Source organism: Trachemys scripta, chromosome 4 (assembly GCF_013100865.1).
Source record: "Trachemys scripta elegans isolate TJP31775 chromosome 4, CAS_Tse_1.0, whole genome shotgun sequence".
NCBI classification, from domain to species: Eukaryota; Metazoa; Chordata; order Testudines; family Emydidae; genus Trachemys; species Trachemys scripta.
This window is the reverse complement of record NC_048301.1, coordinates 119,907,287-119,924,788: the sequence shown is the minus strand read 5'-3', so window position 1 is coordinate 119,924,788 and position 17,502 is coordinate 119,907,287. Positions and strand designations below refer to the sequence as shown.

At 41.1% G+C, this 17,502-nt stretch overlaps 1 protein-coding gene across 1 annotated transcript in view; it reads left to right on the top strand.

Moving 5' to 3' along the window:
* Nucleotides 1-16,562, top strand: part of RSBN1 (round spermatid basic protein 1) — a gene marked incomplete at its 5' end in the record, with an annotated part of 29,948 nt that extends 13,386 nt beyond the window's left edge. Inside the window, 5 exon segments of the mRNA XM_034770619.1 lie at nt 7,776-7,913; nt 8,515-8,657; nt 11,100-11,267; nt 12,327-12,435; nt 13,356-16,562. Coding sequence (XP_034626510.1) covers nt 7,776-7,913; nt 8,515-8,657; nt 11,100-11,267; nt 12,327-12,435; nt 13,356-13,829 — 1,032 coding nt within the window.
* Nucleotides 16,563-17,502: the final 940 nt, after the last annotated feature.

The window sequence follows — 17,502 nt, the reverse complement described above, 5'->3', positions numbered from 1 at the left end:
TACTCTAATTCTAAATGATTGTCATTCACCAAGTGAAACAAAACACCTACTGGAATGGCTTAACCATCTTTCTTTTGTTCCTTGTTTCCACTTTAGCTTTTGAGTAGTAAGCTTGCTTGTGTTCTTGCTTTCAGCTTCCTGCCCAAGTACTTGAATGGCTGGATTCCAAAATGTCAAATCAACTGCATTATTGTGTATCTTAAATTGCCATTTTTCATTCAAGTGTCACAAGAGCATGTTAGAGTTCCTTGGCCAATTAACAGTTAACTTCAAGAGACATAATCTCAGGCTCTAGATTTACTTAGATGTTGGAGTGCACATACGAGGAGGAAGTGTGCTACTTATTCTGTCTGAGCTGAGGGGGGAGGGGAAGAGGTCTAAACTCTTACCCTACTACTTAATATACAGTTTAAAAGCCATGTTTTTTCCTAAAACATGCATATGTTTCACTTTTATTGTGCCTTCCTTTCAAATGGCTTAAGGTTTTACAAACACCAATACTCTAAGCCTCCCCTACTTTACAACTAGGTAAATTACTGATATTTCCCCCCCCCCCCCAACTAGTGGGACTTAGGTGCATCATTCTTGAGTACCCCTAAAATGTATTTCAGAAACAAGTAAAGACCTAATCCCTACTAAGCCAGAGAATATCTAAAATTGTCTAACATGGGAAAAGTGGGGGTCATAAAGGAAGGATGACAATAATGCAGCTATTCCATAAGACAAACACTGTGATAGTTCTGTATAACTAGTTCTACATTTCTTATTAACCTCACCATCACACTGCCACCAACATTGAAGGGAGAGTAAAGAATGAAATTTTACTATTATAAGTCAGTAGCTGATCCAAGGTAGAACTCTAAACTCTCTTTACTCAACATTACCAGTATGGAGTGAATACATTTTTGGTGTTTAAGCAACATTTATTACTCTTAAAAGTGCTGTAGTAAGTGTGAGATTATTGGTACCTTCTGTCCCACTTTAAAAGGGTGCCTAAAACTCTAGTCCAAGCATCTAAGGGTACATCTACACTACAGCGGGGAGTCGATTTAAGATACGCAAATTCAGCTACGTGAATAGCGTAGCTGAATTCGACGTATTACAGCCGACTTACCCCGTTGTGAGGACGGCGGCAAAATCGACTTCTGCCGCTTTTTGTCGGCGGCGCTTACTACCACCTCCGCTGGTGGAGTTAGAGCGCCGATTCGGGGATCGATTGTCGCGTCCCGATGGGACGCGATAAATCGATCCCCGAGAGGTCGATTTCTACCCGCCGATTCAGGCGGGTAGTATAGACCAGGCCTAAGGTGCCCTACGTACTCCTGTTCTTTCTGCTGATACAGACTAACACGGCTGCTACTCTGAAACATGTATAACAGTAATGAGTCTTAGTAGAAGGGCTGTAGAGTGTCTGGTATGAATAGATCATGTGAATAACAAAGTATAAGCATGTGCTCTTTTGGGACCCTGCCTATAATTATGAGCTACTGAATTTCTCATGCAACACCCCTTCAAGGTATATTTACTCACAGAAATAGTCACAATTTGCAGATAGTTGAAACATTTCTACTTCCCCCTCAGAATCTGTCTCTGTGTTCAATAAGAACAGCCTTACTGCATCAGACCTAAGGTCCATCTAGCCCAGTATCCAACAGGGGCCAGTGCTAGGTGCTCCAGAGACAATGAACAGAAGAGGGAATCATCAAGTGATCCATTCCCTATTGCCTATTTCCAGCTTCTGGCAAACAGAGGCTAGGGCCACCATTCCTGCCCATCCTGGCTAATAGCCATTGATGGACCTATCCATGAACATATCTAGTTTTTTTTTTTTTTTTTTTTTTTAACCCTTTTATAGTCTTGGCCTTCACAACATGCTCTGGCAAAGAGTTCCACAGACTGACTGTGCATTGTGTGAAAAAATACTTCTTTTGTTTTTAATTGGGTGACCCCTAGTTCTTGTGTTATGAGAAGGAGTCAATAACACTTCCTTATTTACTTTCACACACCAGCATGATTTTATAGACCTCAATCGTATCCCCCTTTAGTTATGTCCCAGAGTTATTAATTGCTCTTCATATGGAAGTGGTTCCATACCCCTAATAATTTTTGTTGCCTTTTTCTGAACCTTTTCCAATATATCTTTGAGATGGGGCAACCACATCTGCATGCTGTATTGTAGATGTGGGCGTACCATGGATTTATAGAGGCAATATGATATTTTCTGTTTTACTATTTATCCCTTTCTTAATGATTCCCAACATTCTGTTTGCTTTTTTTGACTGCAGCTGCTCATTGAGTGGATGTTTTCAGAGAACTATCCACAATGACTCCAAGATCTTTCTTGAGTGATAGCAGCTAATTTAGACCCCCTCATTTTATATTTATATTTGGGATTATGTTTTCCAATGTGCATTACTTTGCATTTATCAACATTGATACTCTGTTGCTATGCTCATTGCCACCCCAGTTCCATGTATTGGAGTACCTGAAGTCTTCCTTGCAGTATTTGCATCTCCTTGTTGCACAGGTACCCTTACAGCTACGTGGCTGGAGCAGGTGCAGGACCATCATGTTAGGAACAAGATAGCATGGGACATCTATGCCCATCTGTTATTGGCAGAGGACACTTGGAGATACTGAACTGTTGCGTGATTCCCCATGAGTGACTGATAAGTTGCATCTTTCAGGTGCTGGCTCAAAGAGGTCTATGTTGGTGGCAAATTCTCACATGTTTGGTGGTTCTTAGCAAACAACTTGCAGTGCATATTAGCCAGATCTGCTTGCTTGTTACCACACAGTAAAATAAAGATACCTCTGAGCCCTAGGCTGCTGACTCCAGAAAAGCTGTAGTTCAGATGTTGATAGTCACACTGAGCAAGGACTTCTTGATTCACCCAGGGCTTGGTTCTTTATTAACTCTTTGGTTTTGGTTGGGTCCGGTCTGTCCATACCCTGAATTAAAAGTAATGGTCCTAATTTATAAAGCTGTCAACGGGTAGAGATGGGGCTACCTCCTAGACTATCAGATCATCTTTGATATGTGATCATGTCTGAGAGTTTCTGCTCCTTGCCTTCCAAACTGCTCACATGGTAGCTAATGGGAGCAGGCTTAAAATGACAGCCTGCAGTTAGGTTACTGATACACCACAGCTGATATTTCATTCTGGGTTATGGGATGGGGAAAAAATCACTTTTCTTTCCCCAAAGCTGGGGGGGAAGGGGAGATGAGCACTGTTCACCCGGTGTGGGCATATCACTAGCTTTCCCTGGATGTGACCAATACCCAGCTCCAAAACCCAATAATCCCAGTAGTGTTAGATGTTCCTGTTTGATTTTACAAAGTGGTGGGGTTGGGACCATGCCATGGAATGAATGGCAAGAGGCACAGAGACACACAGGCTACCAGTAGTATTTCTCTTTAAAACAAACTTTCAACGTGCTCTAAAGTTCATAGATAGAGTCAGATTGGCTTGGAAATTTGTATGCTAGGAGAAGGCCTTGGGTACCAGTTGGGGTGCCAGTTTGGGATCATGATCAAAGGGCTCCTGAGCTACAGCTTTCTTCCCCTCCCAGCAGTGACCTGTGTTAAGTTCAAAGGGCTCTAAAGTGCCAATGCAGAGCCAGATTGGCTTGAGAACTGGTATGCCAGGTGAAGACCTAGAATAGCGTCTGAGGTACAATTTTGGGGTTGTACAGTGAATCAAGCATTCCTTTTACCCTGATGTGAGTTGTTCTTCATCTCCTATTAAAGCTGTTTGACTTTAAATAAATAATTAAATCTTAATTGGGCCACAAGGAGCATCCTTCTACAGTGTAGTGGGTGCGGTACTCAGCTAGGTTGGGGGCCAGTCTGGTTCAATCCCCTTTCTAATATATTCTACAAGTGCATTAGAAGCAAGAGGAAGACCAAGGATGGGGTAGGACCATTACTCAATGGGGGGGAATAATAACAGAAAATGTGGAAATGGCAGAGGGGCTTAATGACCTTTGTTTTGGTTTTCACCAAGAAGGTTAGTGGTGATTGGACATATAACATAGTGAATTCCAGTGAAAATGAGGTAGGATCACAGGCTAAAATAGGAAAAGAACAAGTTAAAAGTTACTTAGACTTCCAGTCCTATGATTCTGTTTGATGAGAAGGGATTTGAGCAGTGATTGCATACCTCTCAAGTAGGTGCCCTAACGACAGGGCTATGAGTTATTCTAAGATGGGGCTGTCTTGGTCTTGCCTCTTGAAGCCGTTCCACTTTAATTAACTATTAACAGCCAAAGCAGAAGTCAAGTGTAAGAAGTCCTCAATGATAGGGGGATTTGGGTACTACCTGAGGCTGTGGGTCAATTCCTCCTGCTCTGGGGCAGGGAGTTGGATGAGCTTTTTCCCTCTTGAAATTGTTTTAATTAACTATTAACTGGGCCAAGCCTAGTTTGAGACACCCCTGTGGTACAGTGGTTAGAGTACTCCACTTGGGGGGGTGGGGGATTTTGGTTCAATTCCTCCCTCTGCCTTGTGAGAAATACCCTTTTCTCTTGAAATGCTTCCACTTTAATTAACTATGAATTGGGCCAAAGGACAGCTCCCAGAAGAGCTTCCTTCTGTGGTGTAGTGGTTGGGGCTGTTGCAGGGGATGTTAGAGACCCTGGTTCAATCCTGGCTGAGGGTAAGAGATTTATAACACATATCAGCTGCCTGTGGGGCTGTTTTATTTAAATATTCCTTGAGCTACATTAAAAAACAAATCCCTCTTTTGTCCCCCGTGGCTAGGCTACCCACCTGGGTGGTGGGAGACCCTGGGTCCAACCCCTCCTCTGCAAGGGGTTGGACCAAGGCTCTCCCACCTCCTGCCTCCCAGCCCCACCCCCCCACCTGACACCCCCAGCCACCACCCCTTTCTCCCCCAGACCCACTCCCACCACACCTATGAAGTGAGCGATCTCTGTTCAAACCCCTTCTGTTTCCAGAAAGACAAGGGCCTCCTGCAAGCGAAACGGGACCTAAACAGGAACCTCCCACTTCCCTCCTGGGAGGCAGGACAGCCTTCTCCAAATCCTTTTGAATCAGTTAAAGGAAGGATTTGAACCAGCATCTCCAATTGCTGAGACAAGCAGCAAAACCACTGGACTATAGAGTGACCCTAGCTCAGACAGTGGCCTGATGCCTAGTTAATTAAAATGGACCAGCTTCAAGGGGCAAGAGCTGAAACCCCCTCTTCTCAGAAAGCAGGAGTAGGATTTGAACCATACTCTCCAACACCTTAGGTAGGGCCCAAACCAGGCTATTCAGGGCTTCATAGTAGGGAGTTTTGATTTGAGCATTTAATAGTTAATTAAAGTGGACAAGTGTCAAGAGGAGAGGCAATTTCTGCTCACATCTCTTCTCAGTCCAAGGGGGGAATTGAACCAGCATCTCCAATACTAGAGTATACTAACCATGGGGCTCTAAGAAGGCATCTTACAGAGCAACACTGCTTTGGCCTAAGTAAGAGTTAAAGTGAAACAGCTTCAAGAGTAAAGAAGCTTGCTGTGCACAGTCCTTCCCCACAGCAAGAGGATATGGTTGCCAACCCTTCAGGATTGGCCTGTAGTCTCCAGGAATTAAAGATTAATCCTGAGCCTTGTTTTGGCCCAATTCATAGTTAATAAAGTGGACCAGCTTCAAGAGAAAAGACTGAGGAAGCCACACAGCAGAATAATTTATACTCCAGCAGTTAGGCCATTCACTGGTGAGGTAGGAGATCACTACTCAAACCTCTTTTCATCAAGCAGAAGGGGAATTGAACCAGACTCTGCAATAGTCTGGGAGAAGCCCCAAACCAGTGGCCTACAGGCTGAGTCTTACAGCTTCTGTGGCCCAATTAATGTTTAATTGAAGTGGAACGTTGTCACTAAGAGCAGCCCACACCAGACTACCCTTTAGCTTCGCAATTAAGGCACTCACTTGAGAGACGCCAGAGCCCCCTTTTTAATTACCTTCTCATCAAGCAGATGGGGGAAGTGACATAGGGTCTCCCACATCCCAGCTGAGGACCCTAATCAGTGGGATAAGGAGCAGAGAGCAGGTTGCTGCCTCTTCCCCCCCCCACTGGTTTTGTATGGCTTTGGGCAGGAACTTGACAAGCTCATGTGGATCGCATGCAGCGATAGGGCTCAAACTCTGTGAAAGGCCGGGCTTAACTGCCCCCTTGGTAGCCTCCCCCAGTGGCTAGCGTAGGTGGCTCCCTGCCTCGCATGCTGGCTTTTGTGGATCCCATTCTTAGGCGCATGTCTCTCCTCATTCATTGATGAGGGAGCCTAAGCACCTACCTCAGGTTTAGGGGATCCCATTGTTCTTCCAATGAGTGAGGTTCTGGTAACACTGAGTATTGCCATACCTAAGTGCTGAGCCAGAGGGGAGCTGAGACCGGGTCTGGGCCCATATTACCGGCAACCATCACTAAGACTGTATGGGAGCTGAGAATGGGCATGACTCAGGTGACTAGCCCTGAGACGAAAGAAGAGGGGTTGTTCGGTTCATACCACAGACACATCGCTAAGTCCCTGAGAGCTGAGAGTGGGCATGTGTTGTGAATGCCACAAGCACTGAGATCAGGGTGGGGAGTGCAGAATAGACGCCATCAGTGCAGCCCACAGCCTCACCCTCAAAACCCCGGGTGGGGAATTGAGAACAAGCAGTCTCGATGTATGACAGAGCCCTGACACTGGGTGTTGGGGGTGGCTAAATGAGTGTGTGAGAGGCACTGTGGAGCTCCCTTTCTTCTGCACTCCTGTGGGGTGTGTGTGGCGAGAAGAGCTTTAAACGCCTTCTCCACCCACTTCTCTGGGTGCTCAGCTGCTGTGTTCAGCCATCTTTTCCCATGCCACTGAAAGCTGAAGTGGTCTCACATCTACTGACAGCATGAATGTTTGGCAGTATTAGGCACATGTCCAGTTCCTGCTTCACAGCCACTCAATTAATGGGAATGCAGCTCTTCTTTTGGCCAACACCAGTTTTGAAATCGAATTCATCTACCCCAAGAAGAGAGGAATATTTTGGGTGTAACCGCTGAGTCCATGCTCCCCATTAGCATCCTGTTTGAGTGTTTGCTTTGCATGAGCAAAATGCAAGAACATGAGTGAATCTGCTTGCTCATTATCTGCTTTTAATTCTGGTATTGCAGAATGTGTTTTTTTTTTAATGACATTACATTTTAGTCACGTATTTTCATTTGTGGAGAAAGAAAACAAAGCTTCTTACTAGCAATGTAGAATATACTGCTCTTAAATCCTCTGAACTTCATTTAACGCTTTATTGATAACTTCAAAGATGTATTCTGGTGTATACAAATACAGTTGAAGGCAGTAACTAACCTAATCTCAAAGCAATTATTTATGTTTGTGAGCAATTTTTAGTGATAGAAAATATGACAAGGCATTTTTATGAAATACAGCATTCTTTGTGCTGGCTACAGTGGCTTTTTTAATCTGTTTTAAATTAATGACTTGGTGCTGTTCAGCTAAGAAAACAACATAATGTTTATCGGTATGCTACCTAGCACTATTCCTTTTGGAGTCAAATTCTTTTTTTCCTCTTGCCCCTTGAAGTGCTCATGCTCAGTGTGTATTGCATTGAACAGCTTCTTCATGTACTCTAAAGATACTAACTGCTCTCACGTATGTAAAGAAGTCCTGGTTTTGAATGTAAACTACATTGCAGTCTGAAACACTGATTTAATAAACTTTAATTCCTGTCATGGAATAATGTGTCTCATTGTGTCTTTTCTGTTTCTGACCACGCTCAGGTTAATAGAACATACTGCTGTGGAACCTACAGAGCAGGTCCGATGCGGCAGATAAGTCTTGTTGGAGCAGTAGATGAAGAAGTTGGTGACTACTTCCCAGAATTTCTTGATATGTTGGAGGAATCTCCATTTCTGAGAGTGAGTATTATACTGTTGTAGTGTTTTGTTTAAATTATTATCAAGCATAAATGTCTTAACACTTTGAATTTACAACTTCAAGTTGCTAAATAATGAGAGAATTTAGGTACAGCTTCTCCATTCAGATGGTGATGAACTACCTTACTGAGGATGCTGATAAAATCTACCCTCTGTTCAAAGAAGTAAATACTGAAAGGAGATTATATGCATCCGAAGAAGTGGGCTGTAGTCCACGAAAGCTTATGCTCTAATAAATTTGTTAGTCTCTAAGGTGCCACAAGTACTCCTGTTCTTTTTGCGGATACAGACTAACACGGCTGCTACTCTGAAACCTGAAAGGAGATTAATTTAGAGGATACAGCAATCAGTTATTTAACTGAAGAAATTATTGGGCTCTTGTTGCATGTCTGTTTCACAATGGCTCTGTTTCACTCTCTAAAAGCTGAATAAATTAACTATATCGCTGGTGGAATACGTTGTTTCATCTCTAAGAATAAGGTTTGGTTTCTATATAGTTCTCTTGGTAATGAACTTGAGCCAGTGCTTATCAAAATTTTAACTGTTATCCATTTGACATAGCTTTTTGTGTTCCTGCTTTTAGATGACTTTGCCCTGGGGCACTCTTTCTAGCCTCCAGCTTCAGTGCAGGTCACAAAGTGATGATGGCCCCATAATGTGGGTGAGACCAGGAGAACAGATGATCCCGACAGCAGATATGCCAAAATCACCATTCAAACGGCGCCGGTAACATTATTTTCCTTTAATAGAAAAGAAAATCACAGCTAGATAAAGTACTATCCTAAGGTCTTAACGTTTGTCCTTATTACGTGTGAAATTAGTCTTTCAAAGGTAAACTTTACGGCTTTCTTAAATTTCCTATGTGACTTCATTCCTTTTGCTTTAGAAGCAAGCAGTCCAGTTATTTAAGTCAAACTAACATAATGTCTGTGTTCCAGATAAGTGCACTTGAGTTTAAGGTTTCCTTGAGGTTGACAGCATTATGTATTGCCTGTTTGACAGATCTCTTGGGTTCCTGAACATAAGAATGGCCATACTGGGTCAGATCAGTGGTCCATCTAGACCAGTATTCTGTTTTCCAACAGTGGTCAATGCCAGGTGCTTCAGAGGGAATGAACAGAACAGGCAATCATTAAGTGATCCATCCCCTGTTGTCTGCTTCCTACTTCTGTCTGTGAAAAAGCTAATATTTGGTGTACTTCTCCAACACAGTGCAGAAGTCCCTACACTGCATTAAAGGCTGGCCCTAATGCTGGTTATTTAAGTAGTCTTGGTATGGGTTGCCTTCTCAAGAAATGCTGTATTCCAGAGGAATGTTCTCTTAACTACTTAAATCTCCTCAGCTGCCCTCATTGAAATGTTGCATTGGTAAGGTCTATTCTCTGGCTTTGTTTTCCACTATATCTAAAACACAAAACTAAATCCATTATTCCAATAATTTTTTTAAAAGGTTACTATTTGAGGGTACCATCTCACTATAACTGGTTACTTCCCTTTACTGTTTTACAGTAGCAAATGACAAACATTTTCAGCACTGTGCTGAAGCCAGAAGCACAAAATTATGTCGTTATTTGTAATTGTGTGGGGAAACGAAGGCTATAATTTTTTTGCCAAAGAGAATTTTTTAGAGAAATATTCTCGTCCTCTTAAAAAAATAAAAATAAAAAAAAGCTTTGATTGTGAATCTTTAAAATTGCTCTTGCCAATGACTTTTTTTTTGTCTAACACTTTGATAAACCACACAGCTGTAGTTAAATTGCTTTGACAAAGCCTTCCATCCTCTAGAGTCCAAGGAAACTCCAACTGGACAATCTAACTCTGCAGTTATAAATGAATTGTTAGTAGTGTTAATTTTGTTTAAATTGCTTTTTATTTTAATCTCTAAAACTGTAATCTTTCAAATTCTGAATAAAACCATTAACATCTACCTCCCACAATCTGCTTGAAATCCAAGAGGCAAATTTACCTTCAGTTTTCCTTGGGAGTGTTTTGTGCAACCAATCTTGGGGAGAGAAATAATTGGAATCATGTTTTCATCACAGCTTTAAGCAGAAAACCCAATATGTTCTCTCTAGATAACTTAATATTTTTAAGGGTCTATCTTTTAAATTGAAATTTTTAAGTATGGCACAATTCTTGTAGTTCAAAGGATAATAAAACATCCCAATATGACTGTTCAGAGGTTGACTAAAGAGTTCACATTTTTCCAAATATATAGTATACCTAATGTACTTTTTAATTGTTGTCTTTTCCTCAATCTAGATTAAATCTATCTAGACTCGTTAGAGGTATAGAATTGTAACAGCAGGACACAAGTCACGTATAGCATGATTTTCCCATTTGTTGTTGTTTTTTTTTTGTTTGTTTATGTCTGTGATTCACTCCATACCAGCAGCTCATATCCTGCAGGGCTGGCCGTGGCTCCCAGCTCCAGACGTTGCAATCGGCTGCACGGGGTCATAGAACCGCTCAGGTTGGGTCCAGCCATCCCTCCGTCGTGGTAGGGATGGGAGATGGGTAAAACCTGAGTGGCACTGCGACCTGGCATACCAACTCGCAATGCCCAGAGCGGGGAGCCAGGCTCAGCCCTACCCAGCACAGGAGCCACCAAAGCCCAGGCATGAGGTGAGTGTGGGGCAGGCTCCCTCTCAATCCTGGGGCCCAGCCCTCAGAGATACAGGAGTTGCTGCTGCTTGGGATGAGTACAGGGTGGCTCACTCTCCAGTCCCATCTCCCCACCCCAGTCCTCCCCTCCGCACCAGGCTGGGATGAGGGCTGCAGTTCTTGGTTGGAGGGTGCTGCTGGAGGTGGTTGGGGCCCCTTCATTTGTCAGGGTATCTTTTATCAAAAATCTCAGAGCAGTCACTAAATCCATGACTCTTACTAAATTTACCATGACTGCTCTGTGACTTTTTGATTTAAAAAAATGCCATGACAGAGCTGCAGCACTAACTATACTTAAATCTTTGAATACCAATTTGATACGTAATACATATAGCAAAAGCAAAGGGAGCATTTTTGTTCTTGGATTTTGAATGCTACAGGACACTAGCACTATTTCTTCAAAATTACCTTAGTACATTTACAGATAAGAAAGCTGTACCATTCATCTCGTCTCTGAGTAGTCTGGAACATCCTTTTCCCTCCTCTCTTCACCCCACTTTATAGATCAATGAACGAAATAAAAAACCTCCAATACCTACCTCGGACCAGTGAGCCCCGTGAAGTTCTCTTTGAAGACCGAACAAGAGCCCATGCTGATCATGTAGGTCAGGGGTTTGATTGGCAGAGTACAGCTGCTGTAGGAGTGCTGAAAGCTGTACAGTTTGGTGAATGGTAAGTGTGACTGAATTTTGTAACCACTCCAGTTGGATTTGAGACTGACTTCCCTTTATAAAAGGAAGAAAATGTGAAGTGTCGGTTGAATAGCAGCCTAGTTGTATAAATTGTTTAAAACCAAATGACTTGTGACTATTCAAATGCTGTGTAAAGTCTGTAAAACATAATCTAGTAAATACACATCTCTGGCAACTTTTACCCCTACTTCCTTCTCCCTCCTGAGTCCAGCGCAAAAACTATGTTAACATGGAGTAGTTTGCAGAGAGCTTGCGTGATATGCAGTGTAGGCCACTGTATCTGGTGCGTCCTGCATGTCTTTTCCTTCATCTCCTAACGGATTATAATGTAAGTTCAATTCCATAAACAGAATATTGTCAGGTCAATTGTTCTTTTGTGATGGTACCGACAATATTTTTCCACCTCCTGGATCCAGGGCATTGCTGGTAACTAAGTCCTGGGAAGAAATCACAAGCTTTGAGTTGGTAATGTTGTCTGTAGCAATTACAGTAGAAATTGGACAGCAGGAACAGTGTCATCAGCAACAATATTGGCCAAGATTCAGATAAATAAGCAGTGCCAATGTTTCCCTTGCCCTATATTTCAAATCCATTGAACAAGCAATATCTACTTATATGGTCCCCATCACCATTGTATCTGAGTGTCTTACAAATTTTTCTTTCCAATATTCCTTTAAAATATAGATATTAGCCCAATTATAAAATAGGAGAATTGAGGCAGAGTGACTTTTCAGAAGTCACACAGGAAGTCTGTGGCAGAGTTTGGAATTGAACCTAGCCCCCTGGAGTCCTAATGCAGTCTCTTTTGCTATGTAAAGTTCAAGTCAAAGATAAAATGAAGCAATTCAGGAAATGAGGTAGGATCTGTGGAGTCTAAAGAATATGCATACACTAATATTATTGTACTAGTTGTGATGCTGAGAGACTTATTACCCAGTAGAAAACTATATAATAGGTATTTTCTTTATGGTAACTCTTGCTTTCCAGAGCTGTAACCACAAATTCTTTAAAACTCAGTCTTGACAATCTTCATCTCTAGGAGTGTCCAACCTCGAATAACCAAAGATGTGGTTTGTTTCCATGCTGAAGACTTCACTGATGTGGTACAGAGACTTCAGTTAGACTTGCATGAACCTCCAGTGTCACAGGTACTGTGTTCCCTAGTTGCAACTTATTTCCAGCATTTTGGGAATAGCTTCAAAAGCAGCATATTTATGAATTTTTTAAAAATTAGTGTTAGTCAAATGTTTGAAATAAAGGTAGAAATAGTGGATGTCTCAGACGTGGTTCTAGGCTTGTGACTAGAGCTATTTATCTCTAGTTCTTGTTTTAGTGGTGGTAGGCTCACCACGAGGGTCATGGGTTTTGATCCTAGCATGACCAAGTGTCACAAAGCTCCTTTCTTCATGAGACAAAGAATCAAGAAGGCTTGAGTATGGGTTACAGGAATTTCACATAATTTCGGTTTCCATTTCCCCCCCCCCCCCACTTGCTTCAGACTCCTTCTGGCATAAACCAGGTCTGTCTGGCACCACAAAGCATTGGAGCCTCTTGAGTAGCTGGGCTCCTGCAAAACAGTAATATTGTGAAATGTCTAAGCTATGGTGTGTGCTACAGAAATAATTCTAAACTGGGTAAGGATTTACTGTGCACACATGCCTCTAACTCTTCCCCCTTCTCTTCCCCCCTTCCCCCCAATTTGTTGCTAAAGAGTTGGAGTTTTGGTCTCCTAGTACCAGACCAACCACACCCAGCTCTGTCTGGTAATGCCAGGTCAAAAGCTTCTTACTGAAGCTCTAATTCTAGTTTTAAGACCTGCCTGTGACACCATAATGCTGTGGCAATGGGTCATTATTTGTTACCTCATAGGTGCGCACAGCACTTCATAATGAAACATTAAAGATTTATTCTTGCTGCAAGTTGCTTCTTAACTGAAGTTGTATTCTTTAAAGAGTAGTCACAATCAAATGGGTCTCTGGACTGAAAGTGTACTCTTCTATCTAAGTGGATGCCCAGCTGTGGGCCCTGCATACAGCTTAGCAGTAACTTTCCCCTCTCTTCCCCTCAGTGTGTTCAATGGGTGGATGAAGCCAAGCTAAACCAAATGAGACGGGAAGGCATTCGCTATGCTAGAATCCAGCTGTGTGACAATGACATCTACTTCATCCCTAGAAATGTCATTCATCAGTTCAAAACAGTGTCAGCGGTCTGCAGTTTAGCCTGGCATATAAGGCTCAAACAGTACCATCCTGTGGGGCAGTCTTCTCAAAATGCAGAAAGCAATTCAAACATGAACAGTAATATCCCTGAAAAGACAGAGTCAGAAGGTGAACCCCAATGTGTGAGTGTAAAAACAGAGTCTGAGGAACCAGGTGTAGAAATGCAGCTTACAACAGGGGCACCATCCTCCTCCTCCTCCTTAATTTCATCAATATCGGGACTCGTTCTGCAACCAGATCAGGTGGCCCAGCCTCTTCCAGTTCTTAAACTAGAATCTGATCAGCAACATAATCCACAGGATCACACAGACTCTTCTGTGTGATATGTACATAGTCAAACATTTTTTAACAACTTTTTAAAATTTTGATGTGAAGTTATAGTTTTATAACTTGCTTATGTTTTATTGGAGAAATCTTGCCTATAATTCTATAAAGAAAGATGACATTCCAAAATGTCAAGCATATCTTTTTTACACAGATTATGCAAAAGATCAAGTTGTATTTTACTCCCATAGTACAGCATGTAATAGTGGTCTACCACTTCTTTCTGTTTAATGAGGTAATAATTCAATATCTCCTCATCAGAATGGAATTCCTCCAGGCGCTAAAAATCACAGAACTATCTTGGTAAATCTAATCCCCCTACTTAATTTTTAATTTAGCCTTCACCATAAAAGGACGACTTCTGTAGAAGACTCTCCCATCTGATTTTAATTGCTAAAATCAAAGAGAAAGCACAGCACTTTTGATGATCAGTGATGTTTTGGTCTGTCTGTTCTTAAATTCGTGGTGGATACTCAAATTACTAGATGTATAGATCTTTTAATTTTTAATTGTTAAACAGTTCATAAAAAGGTGAAGTGTGACATCTTATCCCATTGAAATGTAATCACTTAGACACAACACTTTCCATAGTACTGCTTGTAATGTTTGATGTGAGGATTTTGCTTCCTAAATACATCTTTCCTGAACACGACTAATTCTAGTGTTAATTTTTTTTTTTTAAAAGGCAGTCTCATGGAGGTAACTGCATTCTTGTCTGAGCACTTTAAAGCATTAAAATACTAACAATCTTGGCAGCTTGTTTTGATAAATTCACAATAAGCATCTGATGGAAAACATCCTCTCCCTGGTACTGATGCACTTAATCTAATAGAGTTGGGTCAGTGATAACCGATTTATATTGGTTGTCCTTATTCTCTGAAGTTCTGTATTGCTATTTCAAAATAAAATATTATGGCATTGGGTTGCTGTTTCCACTTGTAGCTCTTGGGTACCCTGGTGCTGTGTTTGCAAAATCAGTGACACAAGCTAATATGTTGAGTGTCATCTGCTGACATAGTTCTTTTTATAGTCTTATGATATTTCTGGATGTTTGTGTGATCTGTATTTGACTTTCACTCACCACTTATATAACAACTGTCTTTTCTAGTCATCAGAAAGAAGAGTTCCCCCCACACCTAGGATACAAACTTGATTTTGGTGCCACTGAAGTTGTCCCCAGACAACTTCATTGTTCTAATTCTCACTGGGGTAGGAGAGAGATTTCTAACACTATATTAGAATAAGGAAAAGAAAAGATGCTGTGTTATTAGTTCTGGGTGCATCTTTTAAATATCAATTATGAATCTTCTCTTTAAAAAGGTTCTGAAATATGTTAATCTGTTATTATAAATATTACTTTGTGCAATATTGTTTTGTGTAGACTTATATGCATCTTAGCACCTCAGTATAGAGGTCACAATTTTAAACTGATAGCAAAATAATCATCAGAAAATACTGCAGTGATTAGTTAGAATCTGTATTACTCCTTATATATGTATATGTACGTATTGTCTTCAGTACAAAAATGAAGACCAATTAGAAAATATTTCAGACTAATTTACAGATTGAAGTGGTGGTGACTTGTTTAGTAATCTGTGTAAATAAGGTGTTAGAATGGAAAGCTTTTATGAAAAGTAATATGATTCATGCAGGGGTATAATTTAATTTTAGCAAAAATTCTAGATGATCAAAGCTGGTTCAGAAACAGACCCTCTGTTCTCTGGCATTTTTCCCACTTTTTTGTTGAGAAGAATTTTATAGAGCTTTAATGGGTTGTGCAAAGTAAAATTCTTCACAGGCAATATTGGTTTCAGTGCCTCTTTCATGTTCACGCTGGTTAATATCATGTTAGTGTTATTTTCCATTTCTTTTTTAACTCACTCTGCTTGTCTTCCAAGTGCTCATTTCCCTTCTCCCAGGTGGTATTCATTGGCCATGTCAAAGATGGTATCATCATCTCTAAGTCATTGCTAACTAATAAGGTGATTGTCCCTTGACAGTCAGCACTGTGTATAATCACTCAGGAACTGACATATCTTCAAAGACCTTACAATTGAAGGAAAAGCTATTCATCCCTTTATAAAACCAATTCTCCCCGTATATCTTAAAATGCAAAAATTAAACATACTTAGGCTACAAAGGTTCACAATTTAAGACGCACTATGCACCATTATTTTTTATTTGTATTCCTTTAGAGCTTGAAATAAAATGAAAAGAGAGACATATAATTTGGAAATGTGTATTAGAATCTCTCTCTGTAAACTATATTAAATAGCATGCTTTTAAACGAATGCATACAGTAGACCAGCAGAGTGCTTCACACTGTTTTCAAAACAGTATCCTACTTGTGTGAAATAATCTATTCTTTCTAAAGTATCAAGAAAAAGCTTCTCACTCTTTTACTTCTGTGGACTGAATGCCTTTAACCACTGTACCATACTTTCCTTTTACTCACTTAGTTTACTAGTTCAAAACGTAAAGTCAAGTTGATGTCCTCCTCTTCATTATAAATTAGTCATCGAATGATTTGGATGATGTTGCTATTATTTTGATGTTGTAAGCCTGAGGTAGAGATTAATAGATGTTTGTTTCAGATAAAATTTCATGAAGCTTTCAATTTTATAACTTTGTTCTTAATTTTGCCTGTACAAATTTTAATCCTTTAATGAAATAGTAATGCAGTGTTTCTCAAACTGGGGCCGCCGCTTGTGTAGGGAAAGCCCCTGGTGGGCTGGGCCAGTTTGTTTACCTGCCCCGTCCGCAGGTCCGGCAGATCGCGGCTCCCACTGGCCGCGGTTCGCCGCTCCACGCCAATGGGGGCTGCTGGAAGCTGTGGCCAGTACATTCTTTGGCCTGCGCTGCTTCCAGCAGTCCCCATTGGCCTGGAGCAGTGAACCGCGGCCAGTGGGAGCCGCGATCGGCTGAACCCGAGGACGGGGCAGGTAAACAAACCGGCCCGGCCTGGCAGGGGCTTTCCTTACACAAGCGGCGGCCCCAGTTTGAGAAACACTGTACTGATGCAACTTTTGAAACATTTGCAAAATCCAAAATTACCACACTTCTTCCAAACTTGATTCTTCCAGCTCATCTCTAAATATAGGTATGGAAAGAATTGCTTATAAAATCAATGGCTAAATCTGGGGCCCATTAGATTGTATCTATAGTTCTGAAATCAGTGAATTACAGTTGGAATAATACCTTCAGATGTGCAGTACTCTAAACTGGTCAGCACTACAAATGGCTTACTGAATAATAAATATGAAGAATACAGATGTCATACTTGTGCTTTGTGAGAAATCAAGTGACAGATGGACAAGTTAATTTTTTCAGTAAAATATTGGGCAAGTCAAATCTTTGGCTAGTCTTAAGAGTAAAATATTTGCAAGTAATTGGTGGAAAATGGCAATTTCTGATTGACTTATCACTCAAAGATTTCAGAACATAGCTCATTAAATTCAGTGATAATTTAATGCCTATACTTTTTATGCAAGCATATCTCAAATTCAGTTGGCAAGAATATATCATATCAACAGCTGCCAGTAGACTGAGGACTTACAGATATGATGAAATAGGGCTATACATAAAGATGGAATAAATTTCAGAAGTCTTTGTCACATTTTGATTATATTCCTCTAGTATTCATTGATACATCAGGTCAGCTGGTGTTTAGAA